Here is a 13,494-nt window from a genome sequence, read left to right on the forward strand (position 1 = left end):
GTGCATTACTATGTGAAAAAATATTAATTGTTGAGTAACAGCATACCTTACGCTGGCTCCTCCCTGCATTCATTTGATGCTTAGTCTGAAAATAAATTCTGTGGGATACTAGGCAAACTGTTGCCCTTAAGGAGCATATAGCATTCCATTAATTTCCCTGTGGTGTTTAATGCTTTATGTTTTCAGATTTTAATGCAACAGCATGGCTTGCCCCATACAATCAGATGAGCTTGTCTTTTTTGTGAACGGCAGGAAGGTAAGTTCTTAAGTGCATTGTTTTTGAAGGGCACTGCTTTAATGGTAACTGTTTATATTCAAAACAGGAAACCTGTTATTCTGGAGCAGCAGTTCATTCCTGGGTAATCATCTTTTCCCTAGAATCTTCCTTACAGCATCCTTACTTTCTACCAGACTAGACTCATGGATTATTCCTAGCTTTGCCCTGTGTCTTTAATGTGAATAAGAATATTGGGTCGCTTTATAGTTTCATTTTGGGTCAAGGAATTTTAAATTTGTCTTAGGACTTTCCATTAGAATTGAATTACATTTGAAATTTTCTTTGAAAGCCTTAAGACTTCCATTGAAATGAATCACAGTTGAGCATTAAAGTCTCTGAAATTTCAAAGTCTTAGCTCTGTGTAACTTAAAGGGGCTCACATTGGCTCAGTATTTTCTAGGTACACAAAAAGGTCAAAAGTTTTTACATAGCCTCAATGACTTTATGTTATCCTTCATGTCACAGAATTTTTAAAATTATAATTAGTTTGCTATGTTAATATGTTTACTAAAATCTCATGCTGATGTACTTCTAAACCCAATGTAGTGGGAGTAATTAAGTCACTAGTAAAAGAATAAGATGAAAATAAAATTATTGACTTTTTACTGTTCTTGATGACAAAACCTCATATTTCATTTTCTAAGACATTTTGTCATTTTTTGTTTCTTTCCAGGTTAAGTGAATAAGAATTCCTGTTAATAAACGTATCACCTGAAATATATGATAAGCTGAAATGAAATTTTATTTTTCTCCCCCCAAAATACTTGATATGTATTTTTCTAAAGCTGTTTTCCAGTTATTCAGTCAATATTTTTATGTTTTAGGGGGAGCATACTGGCTTTTTTTTTTTTTAATCTGATTCTAGGTGGATTAAGGAAAAAATTCTTGTGTGTTGTATGTTACCTGTCATTAAATACCAGCTGTGCTTAAAGGCAGACTCTGAAAAAAGGTTCAAGTCAAATGGTGCTATTCTATATTTTATATAGCAATATTGTGTATCGTTGTTGTTATTTAACTGATAATAGCCAAATAGCTGATATTATTGCTACCTCTTCATTCTAGGTGAAAATACTCTTGATGCTCTGAACTGCTACTGCAATGCAGTTTGTTCCTTCCTGTGGTAAAGCTGAGATTTTATTTAGTTCTCTTAATCCCTCAATGCCACAAAACAACTTGCAGTTGTTTCACTCTGCAATTCCAAACAAATTCCTGAACTTGCTCATATTTTCTTATGTCTAAATTAAATGTTTATGAATAAGTTGGAGCATACTGCTGGTATAGGAAAATGGTCTTTGTTCCATTGTAATGGGTCCTAATATATGTTTCCAAACTTGTGTTATCTTGTCTCCAGCATGTTGAGGCTTACTGATGCTAGAGCAACGTTCTTGAGACAAGGCTGAAGCAAGCTCCGCTTAGACCCAGCAGAACTCTACTACTTTGAAAATATATTTAATTAAATATGCTCCCTGCTCTTTTTATATACTAAGATTTTACTCTGACTTTGTTGCTTAGTCTCTGCAAAGGAAAGGGTTAACACTGACTTCAAAGAGGTAAAAATAGGTGGAGTTTTCACACAGACAAGTCCATGGCCTTGAAACTAAGGCCATGAACTTAAAACCTCAAGAATTCTGATTAACACTGATGTGTATCAGTAAACGATCTAGCCTAAGGATTCTCTTCCTTTTTTTTTTCTTTTTTTTTTTTTTTAACCCTGTCCTTACTTAGCTTCCTTTCTCTTTCAGTTCTCTGAATAAATCATTTTTTCTATTACTTTAAAAGTACATATTTGCTTAATATTGCCTGACCTGTTCATTTATTTATTTGCAGGTTGCAATCAGGTGACAGGATCCTGATGCTGTGCAAACACATCACTTACTAGTTCACAATCACAGTATTTCAACAGCATAGTTAATCCTTGTGGGAAGATTATATCAACTCTCTCTCTAATCTCTAATCTCTCTTTTTATTTCATACTGTAGGTAACAGAGAGGCAGGCAGATCCCGAAGAATTGCTGCTCTTTTATCTAAGAAAGAGGCGTATCCTTTTTTAAAGCTTTGTCTCTGATTTGTGTAATTCTGTAAATTACTATAATTGGGGATTATTTGTTTGATTTTTCTTTGGAAATCATTGTAAACAGAGCAGTAAGTAGAAGTAAGACAACTCACCTTGTATTTGTTCTTGGCAGAGTAATACTGTGCTGTATGTGCATTGTTTGTGCTGGCTATGTGTGCATGTGTGTTACTCTTCTAAACCCTATTCGAATTCTTCTTTATAACTCTCCAAACCACTTAACCTTTCAGTGCATCTGTGACAAATATAATAATTTAAGAAATCGATGTGGAACTACTCCCATTTTAAAATCATTTATTTAGGCCCCAGTCCCTCAAAGATTTCTACATAAGCTTATGTTTATTTTTTGTCAGCTGAGATTGTTCAGGAGGTAGGTCCCTAAGTGGTGTCATAGCTATATTGACTTCAGTGGCAACTATCCCAGCTCTAAGGATCAGCCATGCAGATTATAAGGTTAAGCAAGTGTAAGCAGCTGCAAGCTTTGCAGCTGAGGGCCTTCCATGATGGAGGCAAAACAATATTAAAGGTGAGGATTAATTGGGAAAGGCTGTAGTGGAAATACTTTAATAGCTATAGTAATGCTTGCATTGTCCAAGCATTCAGTAGAATAATAAGCATCTCTTTAATAGCTAAGCACTGGGTGATTAAGTTACATATTGATTACTAGTGGAAAAGCACAAGTGGATAAAAATTGCACTAACTTTAGGGGAATCTAGAAACACGATGAAATCAGATGGAAGGGATGATCTAGGACATACAAGCAAAATGGATCCAAATGCACACTCCTAGTGGAAAGAGTAAATGGGGCTAAGTACCTCTCTGAAAAGGAGCTAAATGAAAGGAGACAGCAGATTCCACCAGACAGTTATGCACTGAGAAACCAGGAGGAGGAAGAGATTGTGACTTGAAGGTGGAACTTTTATATGCAGGTACCTGATGGAAGAAGTCCTTCCGTATACAACTTAGGTGCATTCACCGGGATATTGTGTTCCGTATTGGATACTGCATTACTGTAATCCTTGGGTGTTCAGGAAGCAGCAGTGGAAGCATATGGAAGTCTGCTGGGACTGCTTTAGAAATGCAAGATAAGGGTAATCATGCCTGACAATCAGGAAATTATCATGAGTAAAGCTAATAAGAACACCTAATGCTGTGCTTGTTCAACACATCCCGCTAAGGGGTCCTGTTTTCAGTTTCTTGGGACTTTTCCAAACACTTAACTACAGAGACTGAAAAACCTCTGTGCTGGAAGTCTGAGCTCTCTTTCCATCTGTCATATACCCATTTGCTTTTCTCTGGAGCTATTTGGTCAGAAGATCCCTCTTGTTCTACACATGCACATAAAACAAGGGAAACTTAGAAGAATATCAAGAAAAAAAACTTTTGAATATTGACAAATTTTTCTTTAACTATCTCCCTTCCAGTCCATCTCTCAGGGACAAAATATGGCTGTGGAGTAGGAGGCTGTGGTGCCTGCACTGTGATGATATCCACATATGACCCAGCTGCCAAGCAGATAAGGTGTCCTCATACTGATATTTGGAAACAGTAAATTACTCTTTCCAAAAAAGTCATATTCACTGGGAAATATATGGTTTCTTTCCATTTAGATGGAATTTTAAGGGATCTGTTACTTAGTTAAAAGCCTTACCTATAGCCTTTCTCCATATAGGAAATTACAAAGTTGACCTCACTATCATAAAGTAACAAATTTAGATCTGCTCTCTCCAATCTTTGCAATAATAAAACTTCCTAGAGAGGTGATATTTTAAAATTGGGTTGTTTATGATTTGAGATTTCAGAAGCCCTTTTAGCATCTGCCTCTCCCTGACTCTTTTCCTGCTTTATTTGAGGATATGTCGCTGTCAATAAGTCTTCATTAGACGTTTCACAAAATCATTGATAACTTTCCCATGGACTTGAGCAATGAACACATTGCACTATAATTCTATGGTTTTGAATATAGCAAAACTCGGAGTTCTACTTTCTCTCTCTGGTTCTAGAAACTGTTTCTTTAGTAAAGCTGTGTCTGACTTTGTCAGGTCTGACTGCAGACTCTGGATTTTAATAAAATATGTGATGCTTAAAAAAGAATAACCCTCTGCTTCTTTATTTAGAAAAGCTTATTGCTTAATGCCTATAAAGAAGTACCAGTTGTAGGAACAGGATGCACACTTACAGTCAAAGTGCTGGATTCTGTATGCTTGCACCTGCTTTGCCCATCTTCCTTTTGTTCAATCTAAGCATTTATAGATGAGATGGAGTATATATCCTTTGTTTCTTCCTCCTTGGCCCCACATGTTAAAGCTATTTAACAGCATATTCTCTTTTATACCTCAAAGACATCATCCTGCCAACTCCTGCCTGCTCCCCATCTGCTCACTGCATGGTGCTGCTGTGACCACAGTGGAAGGGGTTGGAAGCACAAAAACCAGGATTCATCCAATTCAGGTGAGAGCACACTGGCCTGTGTGGTGCAGAGAGCTAATGGGATTTTCCTGACTTGTGTCTGTAATGAAGCTAGGATCTGTGAGAACATGCAGTGAGTCTGTGCAATGAGGAGTCTCTGAAGGGATTCTAGGAACTTTGGATTTTGTTTATTTTGTAGACAGGCATAGAACAGCTGTTATTGGGAATTATCGCAGCAATTGCTGGGCTGCACTTGGCCTTGTAGAGGTATAGAAAGGGGGATATGGACATGGATGGAGTTTCTTCTAATGTACTGCCATGCAGGGAGCATATCACAATCTCCACAACGCAGAGATATCCCTCGCTATGGCATATGGGATTCCAGCTTTCAGCCTGTTTAGCCTGGAGAAGAGAAGACTGAGGAGGAATCTTATCAATGTGTAAAAGTACATGAAGGGAGGGTGTCAAGGGGATGGGGCTAAACTCTTTTCAGTAGAGCCATGTGACAGGACAAGAGGCAACAGGCAAAAACTGAGCCACAGGAAGTTCCACCTGAATGTGAGGAGGAATTTCTTCACTGGGAGAGTGACAGAGCGCTGGAACAGGTTGCCCAGAGAGGTTGTGGAGTCTCCTTCTCTGGAGATATTCAAAGCCCACCTGGATGCAACCCTGTCTAACATGCTCTAGGTGACCCTGCTGAGCAGGGAGGTTGGACTAGATGATCTCCAGAGGTCCTTTCTAACCTTACCCATTCTGTGAAAAGAGCATCAATCTGTTCCATTTGGTGCACCAGCATGATGCCTGGCCACCTCATTGAGCACAACCTGTTGCACATGTTGCAGTAAGAGATGAGTGATTTCAGGTGGCAACTAGATTGACAGTTATTAAATTAGAAACACATTTTCTCTATGTGCCAGAGACTTTCCTTGAACTAGATCAGCTCTGTACTTCCCCAGTTTTGGGTTGTTCCTGAAAAGCACAGTCTGACCACATAGGTTTAAATACATTTTCTAAACATCCTCTCTTTTCTGTTTCTGAACTGTTCACAGAGTCTTAACTCTGAAATTAGTCTGCTCTGAAGCTCATCATCTGATGAGATGTTTTGTTTTCTGGCCTTCAGGGTTAGAAATATTTGCAGTATGGGTAGATACCTAAACGGAAAATTGGGCATTAATCTGTCCTCACATCAAGGAATTAGAGTCATGAGAGTATAACTAGAAGGCAATATTGTCCTTCACATGACCACACTCAGCATTTTTCTTGTGAGTGGTCATGATGGGATAGCCAAAATGCTGCTACTGACCTAGAGCCTGTATGTAGATGACATACCTGAAGATGACTATTCAGCCAGTCAGGGAAGCCATACACTAGAATCAGGGCCTCTTGCTTTATTTTTTTCTAGGAAAGGCTGGCCAAATGCCATGGCTCCCAATGTGGCTTCTGCACCCCTGGAATGGTGATGTCCATTTATGCTTTACTGAGAAGCCATCCAGAGCCTTCCATGGAGCAGATAATTTCTGCTTTGGATGGTAGGTTTCAGCTGGTAAATTTTAAGAAGTATAATAAAGAGATAATTGATTGCAGAGGTTATGATTTGACTCAAAGAGCAGTAGATGATATTTCAAAGTGGTATTTTGTCATAGCCATGGTGTCTAAGAACATCTCAAAGCCATAAAAAGGCAGTTCCCACTGGAAACTACAGGTGGGATGCTCAGTGGCATTTAGGGCTGGCTAAATATTTCTCAAAATCGCTGCATTTAGGCCAAACTGCTTTCATATCTACCCTACAGAAGCAGCCTCAATATAGCACAACATGAATTGAACGTTACAATGAATGTAATGAAAAAGTAGGCCCTTTCTATCTGCAGTGTAAGTACTCACCCATCAACGGTGTGAAGTGCATGATACAGATTTTTAACAGACAGTGGCAGGGGAAATCGATTACATTACATTTTAGCTCATTAAAACATTGATTACTCTTCAAGAAAGATTTACCTCAATAAGCGAAGACGTTTCAAAGCACTTTCCAGCCTCAAGTTTCCTAACCCTCCAATAGCTCCCAAAATAGTTGATCCCACCAGCCAGCAGCTTTTGACTTTATGAAAGAACTGCCAGAAACTCCAGTAGGACTTTACTACTGCTATTATTTGTACATAAAAAAACATGCTAGTGGCAGTAGATTTTTGATTGCATTATAAACCCTAGGACTGTAGTAGTAGTGGTATTGGTGGTGGTGGTAGTGGTCTTATTAATCGCAGTATTTACTAGTAGATGCTTTTCAACACTTTATTTCTGACATATGTTCATTTAAAAATCATAAAAATAATTCATAATATTATTAAAAATAGCCTTTAAAATAATACATTTTAACCATACATCACAATCACTATTAAAGGAATATTTCACATTTTTACAGATGTGATTTTGCCTATTGGTGACTTGAGACACAAATTTCAGCATGTCATACCTCTGGTTTGATCCCAGACCATTTCTAATTATGCTAGTGCTCCCAAACCTTATTCTGATTTCTTATGGCTCATTGTTATGTGGTTTATTTCAGGTAATTTGTGCCGTTGCACAGGATACAGGCCAATTATAGACAGCTACTCATCTTTTGCTAGGGTAAGTCAGTGTTTTCAAATGTATTTCTTATTTTGAGGCAGTTGGTGATACCTGAAAAGCTGAGCCTCCTTGAAGCACCTACCTGCAATCTGGCTTCATTTGAAAATTCTTTTTGGCTGAGGCTTTGGAAAATCTGGCTGTTCACGCCTATTGGTTTTCACATGTTCTAGGCACTTAGAGCTGCCATTGACTTTAGGTTTATGTCTCTTGCAATGCACTTAAGAATCCTTTGCACAAGATCTGATGGCTTGATCCAGGCACCACTGATGTTATTTCAAGTTTTTTCATTTACTTTACTGATAAAGGTCCAGAGGATACACAAAAGGCACTCCTAGGGGCCCTGTGGTTTAAGGGATCTCTTGGACTAGCTTCAAGTGACAGAAGAAATCTGCTTTGAAAAGAAAGAATCAAAAGGGCAATTCACAAATAAATCACAAAGCAGCTTCATTGCTTTTATAGAGCAGTATACGATTTCTTTAGCAGCCAACATGTTGCCAGCTCAGAGGAACTGGACAGTGTTGCTTGGATCAGGAAGAATGTATGTGTTCATCTTCTACAGGAGGTCAGGTAAGATGCTTTGGGATGTTTTTCATTATTTCCTATTTGCATTATAAAGTTTGTAGGAAAGGGCCATCTTGAACTATGGCAGCAGCTACTTTTCTCTTCTTGGGCAGTTAGCCCAGACTGAATTCCATGCTCTGGGTGCTACAGAAAACTAGTACAAGCTTATCTGCCTTGCCATGTAATCAGAAAATAGGTCAGAATGGCCTATTTAGTGACATTTTCTAGTAAGTGTATGGAACTATAAGTCTCCTTTATTTTGAGGGAAAGGAAACTGTTGATCAGATATACCTTTATGAAAAAGATGATCCTGATCTGAAGTTGAACTTCCCTATTAGAAGTTCTGCAGCCATCAGCATGTTTTTGTGTTCCTGGGACACTAAATCTGAATTTCCAAAGGTGAAACAAAGCTACTCCTGTGCATTGTCAGTTTGTATTTGTAGAGCTTTTCATAAGCCTTGCTGTGTATTAATGGTTCTAAGGTCTTCAGGAAAGAAGTGTCTCATCTTTGGCATTCTACAATACTTGATACATTGGCATTGCTTCAAAATAATAAGAAAAATGCACATTGTTTTATTCTGTATATAAAAGATATTGCACAGACTAAAAATCCCAAGTCACCTCACTGATGTTTCTTCTTGCAAAGTCCCACAATTAATATGTACAAGGGTATGTAAGGGAACTTCAGTACACATAAGGCCTTCAGAATCTGAAGAAGCTGGCCTTCAGAATGGTCCTCCAGTCACTATGTGTATATCAGACCTTGTCTTCATCCACCTTCAAGAGGCCATAGTGCTCTAAAATTACTTCATGTAGCTTCATCATGAGAAGTTGAACTTCTTGGGTATATTCCCTCTGAAAGAAAAACATTAAGGAGCCTCTAAATCATACTTCTCTGAACTAGAATGCCTTCAGTGATTGGAGGAATACTTGTTTTGCCAGTGAAAAACCTCAGAGGAGTGTAACAGGATAGATGTGTGTGCGTGTGTGTGTGTGTGTGTTTGGCCACATGTGTACTGTCACTGCCCATTTAAGAACGTAAAATTGTTAGCCAGCTATTGCAGAGGTTATTTTGAAACATAAATCTGGCAATGCGGCAGTTGCTGGTTACAAAACAGCACCTACTTTTGGTGCTCCTTTGTTTGGCTTTCACTAATTTGCTTTCCTCTTAGTTCTCATCCAAGTAAAGTACCTGGCACTTGACTATGGTCAAGATAGGAGAAGATCAGGGAGAGCTAGAATTATTTGCAGTCATGTAAATGGAGCTAGCCAGCAGATGAGTTTATCTAGAGCCAGATCTTTATAGTTCTTATGGCCATGATCTGTTCAGAATGTCTAGAGATGATGACTGTATCAGGAGGGGATAGGAGACTTCTGACTGGGACATGTCAATCTCTTTTCCTATTCAATATAATTGAGATTCTGTTGTTGTCTAGTCTGACAAGATTTTTGATTCCAAGAGTAAATCAATAGGAAAAAAAAAAGTGCTGGAAACAGAGGATATCCAAAATCTCCTTCCATGTAAGCTCCTTGCTGAAAGCTCAAAATATGCATAGCCTTACAAGATTTTAGCTGAGGCCTCAGCAGAAGAGGAATATCTGGAAGTAAGTAGAAAAAAGTTAATTCTTAGAGTATGCTGTCAGCATTCAGTTCTTGCAGTGCTTATGCAAGAGTGAAGAGACTAAATTGAAGGAGAAAAAAGTCTGACTGGTTAGATGGACTGCTACATTGTTTGTTCTCATCTCAAACCTTCTGTCAGACAACTCCATAACAGGCACAAATTATGAAAAGAACATAATTATGTACAGAACTGCATTTTCACACAGTAGATACTTTATAGAATATGCTTGGCATGCATTTGCTGTGACCAGTTTCAGGAAAACACTGCAAGGTCTCTCCTGAGTTTTGGTACATTTCAAGAAAAGACTTGAGAGTGATTGTCATAGTAGTCTATCTACAGCAGCTTGTGAATAGGTATGATAGAACTAAACATTAAAAATCAGCTTAGAGGTTTAACATTTTGAACTTTCGAATACAGCTCAACCCATAAAGTATCAAAACTAAATGTCACTTCAGCAAAGAATCTCTTCTGTTGACAGAGTTGTAAGTTACTCTGAAAATATGAATTGTCCTTTTTCCCCTAATTTCTTTGCAGATGCGTTCAGGTCTTTGCAATCCAGAGGAATTCCAGCCGGTGGATCCAACACAAGAATTTATATTTCCTCCTGAACTAATGGTAGGAAGTACTCATCTTTCCTTTTGTACTTCTGGTTATCATGCAAGGGTGGCTGAGTTGGTACAGATGTTGAAATCATGATGGACTTGTGAAATTGAAGGACGTGTTTGAAACGTTTATCCTCAGATAAACCAGAAAGATCAATTTGAATCAAATATAATGAAGTATTCTGGCTTTGATAATTTCTATCTTGTCATTATTATCAATAGCTCACATTAAAAAAAAAAATTGCTTGCCTCTCTAGAACCAAAACTTTATGCTTCCAGACTTTCCAGACAAAACAACTCCTTACTGAGAACCATTTCATTTTGGACTGACTGACCTTTTCTGTGGAAAACAGTGTTTTATTGAAAAGTTCCAAAATGAGCTCCTCTATCTTTTCTATCTTATGATTCCCTGCTGGGCTCAAGAGACCACAGGACCCGTTTTCTTCCAACAGGCATATAGAGCCTGGCAACCTGAGTGTGGACTCTGAGTTATAGATGGGAAAGGCTACAGGCCCATAGGAAGGGCAAAGGATCTGAGCAGGGAAGAAAGAAAAGGTTTGTTGAAGTAGCTATTGGAGGGTCACAGAAGGACAGATGGAAGCTTGAAAGGAGGAGGCTGAAAGTGTACCATGAGCTGTAGAGAGAGGTAAGAGAAAAAAGCAATGAAAATGGTAGAGCAGAATTTATCCAGACTAGACTGAATAGAATCTGAGCAGGCAGGTCTAGGCCGGTCTTTAATCTCCACTCATGCTTCAGTGACTTCTTTTGAAATTCTTTGTTTGCATGCTTTTTGCAAACATTCCCAGGCAATTTTTGCTGCTGTTACACAACCACCTTGAGGACACACAAGTTCATTTAGGGCCTAAAAAAACATAGACTGGTTCTTTGATTTGTTGCAGCATTACAGAATGTTATTTGCTGTGAAGTTGTTGGCTTTGTAGGCTTTTCAGTCATAGAGGACAATTTGTTTAATGATTGCCTTTCAGTGCAGATCACACAGTAAGGTATGAGCTCCTTTATGAATCCTTGAAGTGGAAGGCAGTTTTACCTTGACCTACCTTTGAAAGACTCATGCTTTAAAACTGCATGTATTAAATGAGCATTTTGCAACTTTTATCCATGGATTAAAGACCACTGTCAAACTGCTGCTGGCTCAAAAAGCTGTTCTGCCAGAAGGGAGATGGTGCTGTCATCTGTTCTACATGTTCAGGAGAAGTAGACTGTTTCTCTAGGCTACTCGAGCTCTTTAAAATGACCTTGACTGATTCCATCAAGCTTGCTCAAGTCCTGTGGGATTTCCAAGCTGTCTGTCAATTTGAACAGGTTTCGTGCTAAGCTATATGTTTAGAAATTAAACCTATATGGTGTATATGCTTTAAAGGTTTGTAATACAGGGGAAAAAAAGCATGTGAAATGCAGCTTGTACAGTAATGCTTAGTGACAGATCCCTCTTTCACAGCATGGGTGGCCACACTAGTAAGATTCTGACTATTCCACAAATAGTTCCTTTTACATGTGCTTCAGGCAATTCCTTGACCTAGAAGGTCAGGCCATAGTGCAACATTTCTCTGGCTTGTCTGCTGGCCTGTTTATTCATTGCATTGTTTGCAGAGACAGATGTTTCTCAGTGTTTGTTTTTGCACGTTCTGAAGGCATGATTCTTCATGGCACCCGTTGAATATGTAAACAACATAAATGATAGTCCCAGGGAAAGAAAGGGATAAATTTAGCATTATATAACAGGAGGTAGCTAAGATACCATTTGATTAAACCAAAACGCGAATATCCATCAACCAGTTCAAGGAAACAGTTTCTCTGAACAGATTAATACTTGCAGATAAATGGGACAGCAGCTACTTTAATTTAGAAAACACTTTACATATTGTCTGAATGTAGTACTGCAGATAAAAGGCACTCAGCAAGTGGGCATGCAGAGATCCTCCTTGACTGGATCACACTTCTTGTATTCTCTCACATATGCAGTGAGATTTTGGTATTCTGGTCTCCTGAAAAATCCAGGCACATTGCTCTATTGGTTACATTGTATACAGAAGAGTCTTTCTGAGCGATCAGGAGCAGGATGAAGGAAATCGTAAGACTAACCTTCCCCTGTCACTAGTTTAGTGTTTCTCTTATCAAGTCATTTAACTGATTCTGGTCTCAGTTTCTCTAGTAATAATACAGATATAATGCACGCTCACCACTGTACAGCACTCCAGGAATCTCAGACGAAAATCCCCATTAATGTCTCACTGTCTATCATGACAGTGTTCAATATGGTGCTTTATACAGACATTAGTCAAAAGTACCAACTCTTTATCATTTCCACAGAGAATGGCTCAAGAGCAGCAAAGAACAACTCTGATTTTCCATGGCAAGAGAACAACATGGATTTCTCCTCCTGGCCTGAAGGAGCTTCTGGAGCTGAAAGCCAAGTATCCAAAGGCACCCTTGGTTCTAGGGAACACCAGTGTGGGTATGGAAAGACAAAAGGTCTCTTGAAACAGGGATTGTATTATCTAGTAGCATGTAATTCTACGTTTTGTCTTCTGTGAATCCTAAATGCGTCCTAGTGTTTGTGCTTCAGTACGTAGGTCATTTCCCCTGATTTTTTGCATCATGTCAGCAACTAGACTAGACTAGCACCACCTCCACTGCAACCTGAGATCCTGAGTCCAGGATCTGTGCTGCCATACTTCTCCCAGTAACTTCAGAGAGACAATTTGTGTGAATAAGGAAGGGCTCACACTGGTGGAAGCCAAACAGTTTCACATCTACGTTAGGTTGAGCATAACAGAAGAATGCCTATAAAAAGGGCAGGATAATCACATATGTTGTGATATCCAGGCACTTGCTAGTTTCTGTGTATTATGGGCAGTTTTTTATATTTATAAATTGTCGCTAAACTTTGTTTCCTCCCAGTTGGGAGGAATTTAGTAAGAGCATTTCCTTCACTGTTGGGAGATAAGGCACAGACCCAAAGAAAACCTTTTGGGATTTATAGCATCTGTGCATTTTCTTGCAAAGGAAATTTTTGTAAGGAACACTGAATTATGGCATTTTTCACTATTGTTGGGGATTGGTTTGCAACTGCTTAGTTACACTGGTTTTGCACATTACAGTCTTTGTGTCAAGGAAGACGGTTAATTCTTTAAACAGATTTCTAATCATGCTATCTCACTTTGCCTTTCAGGACTCAACAAAAATGTCAGTGTTGACTATCATCCACTCATTCTCCATCCTGCTAGGATTCCAGAAATGCATGTTGTGAGTAGCACAAATGATGGTAAGTCTCCAGCTTGCCTCTACAGGTAGTATGAACAGTGATGAC

The 13,494-nt window shown here is 38.7% G+C and overlaps 1 protein-coding gene across 1 annotated transcript in view; it reads left to right on the forward strand.

Moving 5' to 3' along the window:
- The first annotated feature begins 202 nt into the window (after nucleotides 1-202).
- Nucleotides 203-13,494, forward strand: part of LOC134141861 (aldehyde oxidase 2-like) — a 45,070-nt gene continuing 31,778 nt past the window's right edge. Inside the window, exons 1-10 of the mRNA XM_062578388.1 lie at nucleotides 203-256; nucleotides 2,257-2,314; nucleotides 3,773-3,869; nucleotides 4,691-4,799; nucleotides 6,160-6,286; nucleotides 7,318-7,379; nucleotides 7,860-7,946; nucleotides 10,096-10,176; nucleotides 12,495-12,639; nucleotides 13,357-13,449. Coding sequence (XP_062434372.1) covers nucleotides 203-256; nucleotides 2,257-2,314; nucleotides 3,773-3,869; nucleotides 4,691-4,799; nucleotides 6,160-6,286; nucleotides 7,318-7,379; nucleotides 7,860-7,946; nucleotides 10,096-10,176; nucleotides 12,495-12,639; nucleotides 13,357-13,449 — 913 coding nt within the window. The remainder of the gene's footprint in view (nucleotides 257-2,256; nucleotides 2,315-3,772; nucleotides 3,870-4,690; nucleotides 4,800-6,159; nucleotides 6,287-7,317; nucleotides 7,380-7,859; nucleotides 7,947-10,095; nucleotides 10,177-12,494; nucleotides 12,640-13,356; nucleotides 13,450-13,494) is intronic.

Source organism: Rhea pennata, chromosome 6 (genome assembly GCF_028389875.1).
Source record: "Rhea pennata isolate bPtePen1 chromosome 6, bPtePen1.pri, whole genome shotgun sequence".
Lineage (NCBI taxonomy): Eukaryota > Metazoa > Chordata > Aves > Rheiformes > Rheidae > Rhea > Rhea pennata.